The sequence below is a fragment of the Lindgomyces ingoldianus genome (genome assembly GCF_010093535.1).
Source record: "Lindgomyces ingoldianus strain ATCC 200398 unplaced genomic scaffold BDR25scaffold_1, whole genome shotgun sequence".
NCBI lineage: Eukaryota > Fungi > Ascomycota > Dothideomycetes > Pleosporales > Lindgomycetaceae > Lindgomyces > Lindgomyces ingoldianus.
Window position 1 is genome coordinate 1615498 of NW_022985162.1, and position 15843 is coordinate 1631340.

Below are 15843 nucleotides of genomic sequence, written 5' to 3' on the forward strand. Positions count from 1 at the left end.
GCTTCAATGTCCCTTCTTCCAGGCTTGCTTCCTTTGCTAACGTAGTGTCTTTCTTCTCCTGCTCCAGACCTCTTTGACTTCCCTCAACTCCCACAACAGCTTCCCCACTTATCTCTTCAACCATCCAATCCCGAGCCTAGATAGTATCCAAAGCATCAACTTTCGCCACTTCGATCCCAACCCCCTTCACCTTCGTCTCCAGCACTTCCACCATGACCATCTCTTCCTCTATCAAACACTCCAGCCTCCTTTCACCACTCTCCTCTGTTCCCTCATCCCTTTCCCTCCCATCGTCCTCTTTGCACCTCACTCGACAACATACCCACCCTCATTCAGAGCCGGATCCGTCTTAAACGCTATCTCCCCACCGCACTCTGTGCATTTCATAAAGAACCTGAAGACTGCGACCCTGTCCAGGTACTTCTCATCTAAGACCTGCTTCCTAGCGTGGTAACGTCGACCTCTGTAGTTGAGCAGCAGAGGGGTGAAGGGGAGGGGGGACATACTGGGAGTTTGCCTGGGGTTTGTGGGTCGGATTTGTTGATACAGAGGGAGGGGTAGAAATCTGTTGGGTGGGTTTGTATGCAGTTTGCAAGTGAGATTTATTGAGAAGGGATTGAGATCCGGACAAGGCCTGATTTGGTGCGAGATTAATTCGTTAAGGCAAAGCTGTTGGGACTTGCAACACAACATATTAATCATCTAATTTAACACAAAAATTAGTAGTTATCATCTTTCATTGCTCCTTGTTTTGGTTCAAGAAGTTTGACATATTGGATCCCGCCTGTTTGCGCTTTGTGTTACATAATAACATGTTGTTTTGAATTGATTCAAGCCAGAGACTTAGTTACCTGCCTCAATTGGGAATACAAAATGTGCAAATATTTTGCAAACTTCCCCAGATATCTAGGTCCAGCCGAGTAGATGGTTCAGACGCCATATCCTAAACGCCATACGCCCATCCGAAAGTTAGATCAATCCCCACTGCTTGCTCTCGCCCTATTGCCATCGCCTGCAAACCACCCCGCATTCCTCCCCTCCGTAGGTGTCATAGCCCTCCTCCTCTCCACGGGACTCCAATCCATACCTGGAGCCGGCAGTCCTGCAATTGCCGCATCGTCTCTCGCTCTCTGTCTCCCCCCCATGCCGGCCATGGCATCCTCATCCGTGACTAGCCTCACCCCGGCGTTCCTTTGCCTCTCCCTCTCCCTCTTCTCCCGCTGTCCTTCTGCCTTCTTCTTCTCAAACTCGATGATGATCGATTTGAAATAGGTTTCGGCGGCGGGGGAGGCAGAGTAGTGGACTGGTGTCCAGGAGTAAGCGTTTTGGGCAAGGGGGTTGGCGCCATATTGAACGAGCATACGGAGGGCTTTGAGTTCGCCCGCAGCAGATGCATGATGGAGTGCAGTGTTTCCCGCTATGTCAGCAGCAGTCAGGATGCTAGGACACAGGTTGAGGAGAGTAGGTATGAGGTGGAGAGTTCCGGCGCCGGATTTGCAGGAGAGCATCAGCTACGCAACAATTAGGTTTGCAGCCCTAGAAAAGTAATCTTTTGGGGGCTGTACGGCGTCCAGTCCCGTTTTGTTCTGCCAGGAGATGCACTCCGGAAACCGCTTTGCCAGCATGACACCCATGTCCTCCTTCCCCGCTATAGCAGCTAACATGAGCGGCGTTTCCCAGTCATTATTTCGACTGACAAGGTCGCTCTCATGGCCTGCTTCTATCAGGAATTCCTGTGCCATTTCCCATTATCAGCGCTGCATTTTGCATGTCACCTCGCGCTCAGTGCCGGCTGTGGTGGACGTACAGCGATCTGAGTAAACCCATTCATAGCCGCAAGATGCAGCGACATATTACTCTTATCCTCAAAGTCCGGATTGCGCAGATAATTCGGATTGTTGCGCACAATGCGCTTTACGAGGGTGAGATCGTTGAGCAAAATGGCACGGCGGAGACGCCGAGGTACATCAATCCTAGTAATTATGATGAGCTTTAAACCAGGGGAGTGAGGGCAGTGTTTGGAAGAGGAAGGGCTTACATTGTCCCTGCGCATATTTAGAGGCCCGAGGTGAAAGTGGTGTGCGGCCAGACGTCAAATGGATTCGGGGTTTGCGGAGATCATTCACTCCCGCGCTTGCGCATTGACTCTCCACGTGCGTCACGCGCTGGTCTGCATTCATTCACTTGGCGTCCGTGACATAATTTGCGTTCACATTCCTGGTGTTCTCGGTCGACTGCACTTTAGTGATTGGCCTCAATGTTGTTATTCTATCACGCCTTCACTAGTAGGGAGCACGCTTCTGGACGCGCCTTGCCTCTTCCTGCATGAATCAAATTATGAATGATGGTTGAAATCTTTAATGCTTGATTAAAGCTTCTTCACTTATCCGCGGGCCAGGTTGTTCTATCGATGCTCGCTGAGGAACTCGACATATCGTACACCCAAAAAGGGACGCCTCTCTCCTGAATGCCATGTTGACTTGGCCATCTATAGTCCGTCAAAGTCCCCACCAGCGTCATCCTCGTCAATATCACCCTCCTGGATCTCCTTCGCTAACTCCCGCTCCCGTTCCCTAGCTTCTTGGGCATTCTTCAGCTCCAGACGATGCTGGTTCATGGGATACCGCATTGCCTTGACACACTCATCGTGCAAAGCCAAGCAAGCCCGGATGCGCTCGTGGAATACTTCACCGGGCTCGCGGGTCGCGTAGATGTCACCAGCTTGCTTGGTTTGCATGAATCCCTTCTCGTGATCAATTGATGCCTCGATGACACCGTCTCGGATGGCCTTCGCGACGATGTACTCTGCAGATTCCTCACTCTCTAGCCCAAGACGGATGCAAATATCTCGCAGGGAAATGCGCTGATAGGAAAGTGAGAGCATGCGAATTCCAGTTTTAATGACGTTTTGCCGGAGGCGGAGGATAAGGGTGTAAGTGCCATCGCGGTGGAAGGTCGAGGCATACAATTGCACAATCTTCAAAAAACCTTGGAGATCGCCGACGCGGACCGCTCGGACGAGGCGGAAGTAGGGCTCCAAAGCTCGCTCTAGACGAGGCTGGCTAAAGATAGCGCGGTCCGGGATGTCGCCCATTAGCAGCTCGACGACTACGAGAAGCTTGGTCGACGCTTGGTAGAACCCGGTGGCAATCGCATTGGTGGGGGATTTTCGTGTCGCACTTGTGAGATGCTCGTGTGCCTCGGTATAGGACAGCTGAATAGCCCGTATGCGACCTAGGTAGTACAGATATCTTGCGACCTGGTTGTTTGGGGCAGTGGAAGGGAACTGAGTCTGCGCAACGAGGAGATCGGCCTGGGTGATGTCGGCGGTGGAGATGTAGTTCCGGAGGAGCAATGTCGTCACTGCGGCCTGGGTATCTTGGTCTTTTCTGAGTACCGCGCTACGGAGAGCGGCGAGGAGCTTCCCACGAATGGAGATGACAGGCGACTGCTTGGATGGCGGCTTAGGGTCCAGCTCCTCGTGGAAGAGCGAGAAGTAGAAGTACGCCTTGGCGGCCAGAGAGTCCAACGTCCGGCGGTTCAACTCTCGGATCTTATCTACTAGTGTAGACGAGAATTCAGCTCCGTCATCGAACTCCTTGGTGTCATAGAGAAAGACCTAGGCCAATTGTTAAAAAACCCGGGTTTCGCCGTCAGCCCTGCATTCAAGCATACCTGAACTAGGATAGCGATGTAAACATCAATCTCCGGTATGGGCTCTTTCGTGTTTCCCTTGTTACTCTGGATCTCTTCCTTGTATTGGGCAACCACGTTCTGTATCGTCTCGCCATCCATGTTGATGCCTTCGATAAGAACCCGTGCAGTGGGATTGTTCGGGGAATACGTCAGCACAATCACGGAGCATAGTACTCGGTCGGTGAGTCTCTTCCGGAGGGCTGATATGGAGCGAAGAGCTCGGAGGGTAAACCGCGTATCGAACTGGGCAACGGCGCGTTCCAGCAGGGTGAAGTTGGCTCGAATGTCTTGGGTGGTTGGGTCAGCTCTATCTGGATACAGATACTTGGTAGAGGCTAGGCTGGTGGCGATCATAAAGTCTCTGCACATTCGACCATGCTGCAATGAGGATGTACAGGAAGAACAGGTACACTCAAAGGTAACCATGTTGAAAAGTGATGCAAGGTCGTCGACTTACCAGCAACCGTCTTCTGTTCGACATTCTCTGTTTTGGGCTGCTCGGCCTCGGTGACTACGCCTTCCATGCTTTCCGCCATGATCGTTGTTGGTTTCTTGAGAGAGGGTGTGAGGCAGAAGAAGGAGCGGCGACGGCGGGTACGTGTGGGGAGGCAGAGGAAGGGAGCTTGGGTAGGTGATGAAGCCCGGAGGCGGAAGCTCAAGCTGGAGAGGATCGGAATAACGTTTTGCCGAGATTTGTTGACAAACTGCGCAAAGTAGCGACCCCACGTTCCCATGTCCCCACGTCCCTAAACAGATACCCAGCACAAAGTCTTTAGTTGCATGTCCATGATGACGCTCCTTGACGCTCATCTGGAGCAAATTTCTCTTTGCGCTGCCTCAATCGCAGAGCTACCGTATGTTTACGCGGTTCCTTTCACCGTGCATGTGTTTAAACGCATCAACTAGATTCCCGCCGCCGAAGATTTTCACAAATGCTCTCCTGCAACCACACGATATTACGACCCTGATTCGAGATACTGAATTACACGAACGCGCCCTCTTCTCCGTTCCCCAGCCTCCACCACACCCCAAAGCGCAGGACCCCTCTGGAAACAGACGGAATACGACATTCAACCTCAATGGCGGAGGCTCCACCATTCTAGGTGGCGGCGCAAATGCAGTCCGGGCTCCACGGCGGAACACAGCAGTAGCTGCTGTCCTGGGAACGGATCTAGTAGAGAAGATTCGACGAGGAGGCGGAGGTGGGGCTGGCACTGGCTTGGGCTACCGTACCTTCGATGGGAGCAACAAAAACGAGGTGGACGTCGAAGTGTTATTAGAGGGTGCCGAGAAGCTCCTCGGGGTGTAGTATGTTATTGGGGATCATCATCGAGTGCGCATCTGACTAGACACCAGCCCGATACCCGGCGCAAGAGAGAGAATCGCATCCATGCGCCAGCGACACAGGAGATTAGAGGCATCGATAGAACACTACGAATACCGCATTGCAGAACAAACCACGCAACTAGGTAGGTTGAACCGATCACGGGAGTATATGGACGACGAACCAGGGGAGATCGAAGCACCTGTGGAAGCACTGGTCTTCGTACCGATGACTGAAGAAGACCTGAAAAGGGAAGAGGACGAAGTTCGGCAGTTGGAACAGAAGAAGAGAGGATTAGAAGACCGAGTCAATTCCATGGGAAAAGATATATCAGGAGTGTTGAGATAGCCTTTGCATCGGATAAGATATTCGCAAAGAATTCAGATCGAGCGTAGGGCACTCTGCTGTTGATGGTACCAATAGCGGTATCTTCTGTGGAGAGGTGCTGTCGAAACACTTAGACTAATTTAGGCACTCGGGAGTGCTTCAAGATTGTAGTCTCCAATGCTTGGTAAGCTTGTCTTCAGTTTCATGCCCTCCATTTACTCTCTCACAATACTCTAACTTCAAATAGAGCCGGATTGCATGTATGTGTGCCAAATATTAGTCGAGTAACCGACGAAAGATATTGCTAGCGGTTGCTGATAAGTATACGTGTGGTACCAGTCACACCATATTCTAATCCCATGAAGAATTATGAAGAATTGGGTTTATCCTTGGAAAAGTCTCTCGTATATCGGCACCTATTTTGGACTGCATCTGGAAAGTGCTGACCACAGGCGCAGCTTACAAAGCATCAGCATTGAATGCGCACCACATTTATGCCGTCAATATTTCTCTGTATCTTTCCTCAAGGAATCCAACCCATCATGATCGATTTCACCCTCACCGCAGAACAGAACGCACTCCGCAACGGGGCTCGAGGATTTGCGCAGCAAGTCCTTGCAGGTGCACCGAAACTCTATAGCAAGCACACGTCACAAACAGCGCGCTTCGAGGCAACCCGTCCAATCTACCGCAATGCCGTTGAAGGGGGTCTGATAAAGGGCCAAATTCCCACTGAACTAGGTGGCACTTCGAATAACCTGATCGACGCCGCAATTGTAATAGAAGAGTTCTTCGCTGTGGAACCAAGTGCTGCTTTGACTATCTTAGGCACGGGATTGGGCTTAACCCCGCTAATTCTAGCAGGAAGTGCCGTGCAACATGACACGTTCCTAAAGCCGTTCCTGAGTGGTGATGGAGAACCACTGGCAGCATTTGTGCATTCTGAACCCGGTGGAACGGCCAATTGGCTTGAGAAAGGTGCTCCAGGACTACAGACGACGGCTTGGAAGGATGGAAATGAGTGGGTTGTGAATGGAGAGAAGGTTCGTGGCTTTTTATATGGTTTTGATCTGCTTTCGTCCCAAGAAAAGCTTTTTTTAATCATACACACCAATTTGAGAAGTAGGATTGCTGTTAAGCCCATTTGCACTTCTCTCCGCCTTCCTCCATTCGGTACATAAATCTCTTAAGCGCCGATGTGTGATTAGATTCCTTTTTGCGCGCGTTTCAGTTTTGGTCAGTCTAAAATATCAGCCTCATCCTATGCTCAGCTTTCAACCTGCTTCTCTGATATCTCAAACAGCTCTGGACTACCAACAGCGGCGGCTGGGGCCAACGCGGTGCTGACCTCCAATGCGTTGTCTGTCGTCAATCTCCTCCCAATATCCCTCAAGATCCGAACTCCGACCCAGTATCAAACATTCTCATTCTTATCGTTACTGGTGAAGAAATCGCCAACAACGAGCCTTCTGCCTACACCGTCGTATCTGACCCTGAACTTGTAGGATACATATCCACCAACGGCCCTCATTCCCGCTTCACGAATTTCCGAGTTCCAAGTGCGAATTTGTTGTGCCCACCAGGGCGAGGCGCTCAAACTGTTGAACAGACATTCGGTTGCTCTGCCGCACTTGTCGGCGCGATGAGTGTAGGGATCATGCGTGCTGCGTTCGAGGCCGCGCTCAAATTTTGCAAAGCTGATGCTCGCGGCGGCACGGTGCCAATCATTAAGAAACAAAGCGTTGCAGACAAACTGATTGACATCAAGATGAGAGTCGAAGCCGCTCGAGCACTTACATGGAAGGCGCTAAGCACTCTCGAGAATGGACCCTGTGGATGGGAGAACAAACTTGAGATTGCATTGGAGGCAAAGATCTGGTGTAGTGATCAAGCGCCGAAAGCGGTTGTGGATGCCATGAGCATTGTTGGAATGTAAGCTCTCTACTGCTATATAATTTCCCCTCTTGGTCTCATTCATAGCAGAGGCTAGAGGGAGAGGGTATAGATGCCTGTGCTAACGTTGTGCTCATAGGAAGTCTTACGATAAAGATTTGCCTTTTTCACGCCTTCTGGAAGACGCCGTCTGTCTGCCTCTTTTTGATGGAGGAAACATTGGAGTCAGAAGAAGACAGCTTGAGCGCATTTTTCAGAAAGAGGATTATGAGCCTTGGGCTGCGACATACACATAGCTCCCTTGCTCTCTACAAATATTCTAAAATACATCCGATATATTAAGTAAATAAAGCTTCGTTAAAGGAGTCTTTCTCAGCAACTCTTAAATTCTTCCCTAAAGGAGTGAGCCACACCTATGCTAGATGGTTCACTACAATATATGTCAAGTTCAATAGCACTTGTCTTCAAGGGAGGGTTGACGTCACCATGAACAGACCATCCATGATTAGGATTAAGAGAGTCCTTGAGGTGATCACGACAGAGCCGGGGCGATAACGGCTTTCAAGAGACGGTGGGGATTTCAATCGTGCATGGCAATTCCGAACATCGGACGGAACGGTTCCGTGCGCGGAATCTTACCCCACATTCTTCGACTACATCATCGCTGCCGAAGTTGTTCATAGCTACCAAAAGACTATTCTCTTTTTCCCCACACAGCGATTATCACGATGCCTGCACAGAAAGTAGCCCTCATTACAGCCAGCTCAGCAGGTCTGGGCGCGCAAATAGCACGCGTTTTTGCACCCGATTTCCGAGTTGTAAGTTATCTACTTTAAAACACTACTCTTCTTTCGGTGCAATCAAAAGATTGAAGCTAATCTTACTATCAGGTAATAAACTACTCCTCCAACCAAAGTCGCGCGCAAACTCTTGCCAACGAACTCTCTTCAATCCCAACCTCGCACCCGTCGCCATCCACCCCACGCTTCCACATCTTGCAAGCCGACGTGTCCTCCAAGGCATCTGTCCAAAATCTCGTCGCCGAAACTCTGAAAACCATGGGGCGGCTCGATGTGGTTGTTTCGAACGCAGGCTGGACCCGGATGACCAACTTCCTCAACATCGAAGAAGGTGTCAACGACGACGACTGGGACAAATGCTTCGTCATGAACGTGAAAACGCATTTATGGCTGGCCTACGCCGCCAAAGATGCATTAGCCGAGACTGAAGGCACATTCATCACAACGGCTAGTGTTGCGGGTGTTAAACCAAGTGGATCAAGTCTTCCATATGCGGTCACGAAAGCGGCACAAATACATCTTGCAAAGGGTCTAGCCGTTATCTTAGCACCTAGAATTCGGGTAAACAGTGTTTCTCCTGGCTTGATGTTGACGGAGTGGGGCATGAAGTTCCCGGAGAGTAAGAGAGAGGCTGCTAGGAATAACACCAAGTTGAAGAGATTAGCGACTATTGAGGATGTTGCTGATCAGGTGAGGACACTGGCATTGAGCAGGAGTGTTACCGGCCAGAACTTGTGTATCGATGGGGGCAGTTCGTTGTAGAATCGGTCCATTTGAAGAGAAAAAGAAACCCCCCAGAACTGCATACAATGTGAGAAGAGGTTGTAGGATGTAGCAGGCAAAGGCAAAGGATGATTTGACGAATGATATGATGCGAGAAGAGAGACCTGGCGGACACTAGAAATAGATAGGCTAAGACGTACCTTAATGTGATGGCAGCATGGCACTTATTAGCTAAGAGGAATGTTAGATGTTTTAAATCATTTTAATTCTTTGCCGTACACCGTTCATGCAGGGCTTTCCCCCCTCCCCCTTGCACTGAGACACAGCAATTACATACAAAATGATTCTCATCTGCTGCGCATCTCGTCGGGGCTGGACTGTCCTGGGTATATTCTGTCCTTTTGCCGTAAAACTCCATTCCAGAAGATGTTTCCTGATTGATCCAAGGTTTTCGTGGCGTAAATGCTTAAAGAGTTGGAAAAAAAAAATGCGCTCCCCACTTCTCCTAGCGTCTCGTCTGTTTAAATAGCGTGTAGTTCGGTCCAACGTTTCATAATAGGCAGATATGAGAGCAATAAAAGTTATGTAGGAGGCAAAGGTTAGGCTCTGCCTCAGAATAATATACTGATGAATGTCGGGAAAAATCCGGAAGGGTCTTGGAAAGACCTTTAACGTTACGCCGGAAGGACTGTCTTTTCGATGCTTCCATTTCGAACAGGATGGCCATTGTGACTCGACTGTGACTCTCCGTACGCCCATTTAGTGGTCGCGTTCACAACATTTGCGCAAATTGGATCGACGTATTGTATCCAGAGTGAAGCCATCCGATAGAGAATATAGTAGAAGATCCCGATGGCAATAAACATGTGCATTGTTGAACCTCGCTGCAGATCCATCTGCTCGCCTTTCTCGTTCCGAGGAGGATTCATGGCCGAAGGGAGGTAGACCATCCAGGTAAGAACGGATTTAATCAGTGAATTGTGTAAAAGATACACCGGGAAGCTAACACGTCCAAGAAAATTGAAAATCGGTGAGGTGAGCACTCGGCGGGCGTTACGGGAGAAGAAGATTCCAATGAGCACGGTCGAAGCTCCGATAGAATCCCAGTAACGCCGAACATCCGCGTCCTTGACCGTGACGGTATGCATCATTCGCGCCATCGTATGTGACCAATAGGCATTTTGCGGATTATCCTGAGGGTAACAAGCCATGAACATACCCGCGAGTATTAATAATCCTGGGACTGGAGCTGGAAGTACGGAAGTTGCAGCGTCCTTGTAGTGGTTGTGAAGTTCAGCAACAAACATTCCTACGACGATGTTGAGGCCTTTCAATGCGCCGATAGCGAGTCCTATATCCGTTAGCACGTTTCAATACATTCCCGTTCTATAGCATTGGCCTTACCCTCCCCAAGTTGCCAGAAATACAGGTAGAGCAGGGCAAAAACTAGGATCCTCGCTTTTGGTTTTACGAGAACGGTGGCCATCATGGTCATGTACACCAGCATGCTGCCTTCCAAAAACAGGTGTAGCGTCCATTGTGTTCCGTCGTAGTCGTCCCAGCCAATTGTCCACGTCTCAACTTCGGCGCGAACCAGCGTCTTGAGCGCCATCCACATTGTAGGCTCTTGGCGATGCCACCCTTGTCGTATCCAAGTTGAGTCGACATGTTTGGTCATGTGGTATGCGTTGGTGTTGGCCAAAAACCAACTAAAGGCAGTTGCGATCATAGTGGGGAGGACGAGCCTGCCTGATCGGGCCAAGGCACTGCGAGCAATGCCCATAAATGCAGCGTCATGGTTCCCAGCACGGGATTTGCCTATGGGTCCAATTGAGTTCACATAGCCCGTTATGAGAAAGAAGAGAGCTACAGCGCCGCGGCCGCCCACGCATAGGCGGAAGAAGGGGAGTTGGAAGAGGTGTGGTGCGGATTTGGGATCGTCGGCTGGGGCATGTAGCCATGGCACGAATGCGGTACAAAGGTGACCGCATACGACCATGAATGAGGCTATTCCTCGGAGGCCCTAGAGATAACACCGATTAACAGGCGTTCCAGCTTTTGGGTGAGTATGATATGCCAAGACTTACGTCTATCCAATTCGCGTCGCGGGGTGGCATGGTGGTCAGTGAAGAGAACCCGTCTGAAGATTAGAAATAAGATCTAGAGAAGGAGAGATGATCAGATTATCCGGTAACGAGAGTGGTCATTGGTCCGACAGAGAGTTGAAGGACGCGGACGTGACGACCATGGAACAGTGCCCCTTGTGCCTCGACGGCCGAGAACAAAACCAAGACAGAAGGGAGGAGACGAATGAGGTTGGCGACGAGAAGGCCAGCTGTCGAGGAACTGGCGGTCGAGGTGTCGAGAGTAAGGAGACAGACCAGGCGACTAGGAAAAGACAGTTTCATGGGAATCAGAAGCTTATGGGGATTTTTAGCGGAGGGACGGTCTGCCAGGAACCCTGCAGGTCCAGCAGTCCCTCTCCCGCGCCCCCAGGAAGTTTAGCGAGCACTGAGGAGGTATTTGACACCAACAAATAGAGCCAAGCTGCTTGGCCGTGGGCGTCGTTTCTTGGCTCTGAAGCTTGGGGGATTTCTCTGAGCCGCGCACTGTTCCGGCTCCCGATAAGCCACACAAGCCTGCGACTCGACAGGTGGGAGGAAAATGAAGATGTTCACCTTCGAAACTGAGCGTTGTCACCTCTGTCCAACACCTGCCACAAGTTGCGCCAACCGACACGCTAGCTAGCAACAACTCCTCGGTTGAGAGCCTTGTCAAGACGTCACAGCGGCCGTGTTACCCATTCGCAAAGCGCTGTCCGGGGATGCAACGCAGGCCGCGTCCTCACTGTGGATTCGGACAAGGCCCATTGCACAATCAGAACATCTTATCTCCTGAGCCCCCCCTGCGCGAATGGGCAAAAATAATCGAGCGGGTGGCCTTGGCTGCAAGCTTGGAGACTCATTGGTCTCAAATCCCTTTAGGGGCTCGCTGCCTGTGCATGTTCCATTTTGTTCCATTACCCCCTTATGAACGCCTCTCGGAACATGGCAGCGGCGGTAGGGGTCAAGAGGCCAGCGAAGGTACTTGGCAGCTGACGTCCCTCGCCGCTCTACCCGGTACAGTCAACTCTCGATGGCGCGATACAATTCTGGAACGAGGATTATATTGTTATATCGCAATATTGTTGCAGCAAGAGGGTTACGTAATCTAACTATCTAGAGTGCCCTAGACAAACTGCTTAGACTTTTGAGCCTTTGCTTTAGTATATAGCTGCTGGAGCGCTCTGATCTGCTGGGGAGTTGTTGAATCTGTATGCTCTTGATATAAGAGTAGTAATTTAAGAGCCTGCTCTGCCTGCGTAGAGGTAGGTATTTGTATAGAAGGCCCTTTATTGTCTAATTTGTCTTTAACTAGCTGCTAGCTATATGTTGCAATTGCGTTTGCTACATTAAAGTTAGATTAAGTAGGCTTGTGATCCTTATTAATAGGATTTAGGAAGTTTTTAAGGCTTATAGCGTCCTAAATCCTGCCTGCGTGCTGCACCTGCTGGTAGAGCTCCTCTAGCTCCTGCTGAGACTGCTCCTCTAGATTAGGCAGGTAGATTAGTTCTTGTAAAGGCTAGATCCTAGCTTAGCAGAAGCAGCGATAGATTGTATTGCTCTAAAGGTTGTTATACTAGGCTTAAGAGGCCTAGCGTAAGGCATAGTAGAGGTTAACTTGAGTTGCTAGATCTGCGCCGCGCTTGTAGCTAGCAACTATATAGTGTATCTATTGCTTCTTGTATAAGCGCTTAAACTGACTAATCACGCCCTAATTAAGTGGCTGGTAGACGCTAGTTAAGTTGGCAGGCAGCTATTAAATGTGGATATTTAGTAGAGGTGGTTTGAGATTAACGCTGAGGATATAAGCGCTGTGGTTGTCTATTAGCAGCAGGATAGACCTAGTCTCTCCTATCTACTGATAGAAGGCCTGTAGCTAATCTATTATAATAGTATGTGTTATCTACGCCTTAGGATTTAATAACTATTAGATGCTAAGAGCCTTAAGGTTGACAGATTGTAGAGCATGTGGTCTAGCTGCCTTCCTAATAGCCTAAGGAGTAAAGCGCTTGCTGCTAGTAAAGTTGCAGTAGCATATAATTAATATTTAGTTCTTATCCTTCTTCCTGCTAGGTTAAGCTCTAGTAGAAAGCCCTGACAACGGCGCCTGCTGCTAATATAGGCCTGTCTTGTCTATATTGAATATATCCTGCTCTGCGTATTCTCCACACAGCGTTCTAATAGCCCTCATCTTCTTTTTAGCCCTAGCTGGCACTGACGCAGCCTTGCCCTAGTGTTAATGAAGCTTAATATTATGCTGTTGCTTAAAGTTAGTAAGCTAGCCTAAGCTAAACTCTAGTATAGGGAGGTTAGCGTAATTAGGTATCTGCGGCTAGATAGCCTTTGCTTTCTTAATAAGGATATTGCTAGGGACGTTGCTGCTGGAGCTCTTAAGGTGCTGCTGCTAGTTAAAGAGGACAGCTTTAAGGATAGGCCACTGTGCCTGTTGTTGACGTGTGCGGGTGGTGGCAGAGCTACTGTTAAGGTAGCTATATTGCTTTAAGAGGGACTCTGATACTGTTAACTAATAGATGCAATAGTTGTACTCTTGCTTAAACTACTTAATCGCATTAAGCTGCCTCTGGCTAGGACCCTGACGTTGATACTATTAACGCAGAGCCTGTTGCTGCTTGTTGGTAATTGCCACATGTAGCATTTTATCTCTTAATATAATGATAATCTAGCTAAAAGCTTGCAATATAGTAGGTATCGCGAAATGGAATATTTTAGTGGGAAATTAATTCAGGTTTAAGAAATGTATTGCTATATCGAAATATCGTTTAATCGCGCATCGCGCCATCGAGAGTTGACTGTAGCCGTTTCCTATCGATACAGACTAATTGTGAGGCCTTGTGGGGGAACGAGAGAACAAGTCAAAATTTGCCCACTTGCCCACTTGCCTGATAGAGCCCTTGATACTGTGGTTGGCTTCAGGACCGGAAAAGTGCATGAGAAAGCAAATTTCGCTTCGGTTGTGCCATTCGCGTCTCACGGCTGGGCTGCACCAGAACGGTTCGAGAGTTAATCTTTCAAAAGCACTTCTGAAACGAGTATATTTATGACCACACTTCTCGTGAACCTGTTTTTGCTTAGCATCCAAATCTTCAATGTCTTCTGGAAGCCTCTTGTCATACACTTAAATCTTCTCTACGCTCAAAATAAATAGTACCTTATCCTCGAAAACTGCCCACAGGTGTTCCATACGAACAGGTTCTCATACTTGGGGCTAGCCAACAACTCTCGCCACAATCAAGCCAATCGGCCACCAGTTCTCGGTCATGGTGAAGCATTTCATTTTGATCCACTCTCTCACAGGCTCCTCGTTGAGAAAAATACCACCATTTCGCGTCAGAGGATATGCTGTGGCATGTGGTGCAAATAGGTATACACCACATGGTGTGGGTGACTTCCGTCCAGCTAGCCTCGAGCCTTACCTTGTCCCTGTGTATCCGGTGAAAACGGAACCCCAGGATTTCAAGATCAAGGCGGAAGCTTACCTGGACCGTGCTTGACCGGAACCCAAGCTGCCCGACGGAGTACTAGGCACCTTATTAAACCATCGATATCCTCCAAGTTCCTTTGATAATTTTTGCAAAGCACTATATCCTTCTCTTTTGGCTAGTTGCTTGCCATCACCCAGTTTGCGTTCAATATTGGTTGAATTGTTTGCTTCTTTGTGGCATCGATGTTCCTCCGTCTCATAGAATTTCCTAGGACGTAGCCTTCAGTTAGTGGCTAGTGATGTGACATGGCGAGATAAAGATCGCAAGGCCCGAGCCGGGGAACACCATGGAAAGTTGAAGAAAATATGATGTTTGTCAAGGCTACTGCTGTGATTTGCTGCCGGTATGCAGGTGGTTGATGAGGGACCGGTGTTGCACTCCACCTCCCCAGTACTAGCAAGAGGCATCTAGGTCGTTGGGCGAGACATGGAAGAGAGCAAAGTTGCCCAGCTGGGACTATCTGTGGGGAAAAAACGCTGACGATGAGATAGACGAGCCTGCTGTGCAGCTCGGGGGCATGGTGCACCCTGGAAGGGTGGGCTCCAACGATCTTGTGACTGTCCTCGTGGTGTTCACCGATCGAACCCCATGGAGGCAATGTCAGATGCATAAGGAGAGTAGGGTGTTCTTCGAAACCTGCGATGGTTTCTGTTGGTCAGAGATGCCCACAGGCAGCAGAGTGATTGACTCTTGCTGCTCAGCAGCATGAGTCTTGTCAGCCACTGGGCCAGTGCTCGTTGCCTCGCACTTGGGGGTCTTCACCGTCTGCGTGGCTATGCAGAAGAGCCCTAACACAAGTGCTCTGCTTCGTCTGGTGAGCTATACGGGCACAAAGAGGAGGTGAAACGGATAATGATCTAGGACGCTTCCTGCATGTTGCACTGCGGCGTACGGTCCAGACAGAAATCTCATCGTCGCAAGGCGGATGCGGCACAGACACTACGGCGACAGGAAACGGTGTCGTGGTGAGTCGGGCAGTGTTTGCGCCGTGGCCTCAACAGTGTCTCCGAGATATTTAGAGCCCTGGCGGACAGCCTCCACGCAGTGGAAGTCCTGTCTCTGTCAGTTTGTTTGAGTGTGTGTGGTGCGCATATGTCCCTGCGCTGTGTATGACATCACACGATTTGAAACTCTACCTCGAAACTGGGAACCACCTGGCCAGCCTCGCGCCTGCTGTCTTGCGCCTGATCTTACCCGACTCTTAACAGCGCCGCTGTCTCCTGCTCGAGTGCATCTCTATTTTCTCCCATCTATCCGCCGTTTCTCGCCCTCTAGTACGAAGCCCAAAGCCGTCGTTGCAGCGTGTTGATCGACACAACCCCGCAGTCCAGTAATCGAGTGTGCCATCGGCAACCAGTGCGATCTACCGCGCCCCTCTGACCTGTCACAACCCATATAGCCCCTCGAAACACTCACTTAGCCATTGGCTAGTCGAGCAAACGACCCTCGCCTGACTGCACCACCACCTTCTCTCT

The 15843-nt window shown here is 49.8% G+C and overlaps 8 protein-coding genes across 8 annotated transcripts; 4 read left to right on the plus strand and 4 right to left on the minus strand.

The window, feature by feature from the left end:
* Positions 1 to 215: 215 nt before the first annotated feature.
* Positions 216 to 554, minus strand: BDR25DRAFT_4673 (uncharacterized protein). Its single transcript, XM_033698612.1, has one exon. The coding sequence runs from the start codon at positions 502 to 504 to the stop codon at positions 307 to 309; it is 198 nt and encodes a 65-aa protein (XP_033554705.1). The 5' UTR covers positions 505 to 554; the 3' UTR covers positions 216 to 306.
* A 301-nt stretch (positions 555 to 855) lies between these two features.
* BDR25DRAFT_299633 (ankyrin) lies at positions 856 to 2080 on the minus strand. The gene is made up of 4 exons (XM_033689204.1): positions 2039 to 2080; positions 1808 to 1973; positions 1566 to 1733; positions 856 to 1511 (listed from the first exon to the last, which is right to left on the minus strand). Coding segments are annotated over exons 1-4 (873 nt in total). The 5' UTR covers positions 2041 to 2080; the 3' UTR covers positions 856 to 974.
* Positions 2081 to 2324: 244 nt separating this feature from the next.
* On the minus strand, positions 2325 to 4315 carry BDR25DRAFT_250196 (uncharacterized protein). The gene is made up of 3 exons (XM_033686046.1): positions 4154 to 4315; positions 3676 to 3983; positions 2325 to 3619 (listed from the first exon to the last, which is right to left on the minus strand). The coding sequence occupies exons 1-3, from the start codon at positions 4230 to 4232 to the stop codon at positions 2489 to 2491; spliced, it is 1518 nt and encodes a 505-aa protein (XP_033554707.1). The 5' UTR covers positions 4233 to 4315; the 3' UTR covers positions 2325 to 2488.
* Positions 4316 to 4485: 170 nt separating this feature from the next.
* Positions 4486 to 7536, plus strand: BDR25DRAFT_321039 (acyl-CoA dehydrogenase NM domain-like protein; the record flags this gene model as incomplete). Its single annotated transcript, XM_033691940.1, has 6 exons — positions 4486 to 4554; positions 4736 to 5004; positions 5053 to 5326; positions 5920 to 6390; positions 6651 to 7279; positions 7380 to 7536. 6 exons carry the CDS (start codon positions 4486 to 4488, stop codon positions 7534 to 7536), a joined length of 1869 nt encoding a protein of 622 aa, XP_033554708.1.
* Positions 7537 to 7956: 420 nt separating this feature from the next.
* Positions 7957 to 8972, plus strand: BDR25DRAFT_250204 (oxidoreductase ucpA). The gene is made up of 2 exons (XM_033686047.1): positions 7957 to 8058; positions 8131 to 8972. The coding sequence occupies exons 1-2, from the start codon at positions 7969 to 7971 to the stop codon at positions 8800 to 8802; spliced, it is 762 nt and encodes a 253-aa protein (XP_033554709.1). The 5' UTR covers positions 7957 to 7968; the 3' UTR covers positions 8803 to 8972.
* Positions 8973 to 9364: 392 nt separating this feature from the next.
* Positions 9365 to 10976, minus strand: BDR25DRAFT_4873 (uncharacterized protein). The gene is made up of 3 exons (XM_033698645.1): positions 10851 to 10976; positions 10168 to 10786; positions 9365 to 10114 (listed from the first exon to the last, which is right to left on the minus strand). Exons 1-3 carry the CDS (start codon positions 10878 to 10880, stop codon positions 9438 to 9440), a joined length of 1326 nt encoding a protein of 441 aa, XP_033554710.1. The 5' UTR covers positions 10881 to 10976; the 3' UTR covers positions 9365 to 9437.
* On the plus strand, positions 10938 to 12053 carry BDR25DRAFT_348183 (uncharacterized protein; the record flags this gene model as incomplete). The annotated part of the gene is made up of 6 exons (XM_033694375.1): positions 10938 to 11164; positions 11220 to 11262; positions 11304 to 11374; positions 11424 to 11458; positions 11487 to 11968; positions 12030 to 12053. 6 exons carry the CDS (start codon positions 10938 to 10940, stop codon positions 12051 to 12053), a joined length of 882 nt encoding a protein of 293 aa, XP_033554711.1.
* A 1528-nt stretch (positions 12054 to 13581) lies between these two features.
* On the plus strand, positions 13582 to 15751 carry BDR25DRAFT_390305 (uncharacterized protein; the record flags this gene model as incomplete). Its single annotated transcript, XM_033698090.1, has 14 exons — positions 13582 to 13594; positions 13670 to 13877; positions 13902 to 13992; positions 14059 to 14146; positions 14181 to 14369; positions 14440 to 14560; positions 14628 to 14711; positions 14760 to 14830; positions 14860 to 15022; positions 15070 to 15131; positions 15188 to 15368; positions 15414 to 15543; positions 15598 to 15659; positions 15695 to 15751. Coding segments are annotated over 14 exons (1518 nt in total), but the record flags the coding sequence as incomplete, so codon positions are not given.
* Between the last annotated feature and the right edge of the window lie 92 nt (positions 15752 to 15843).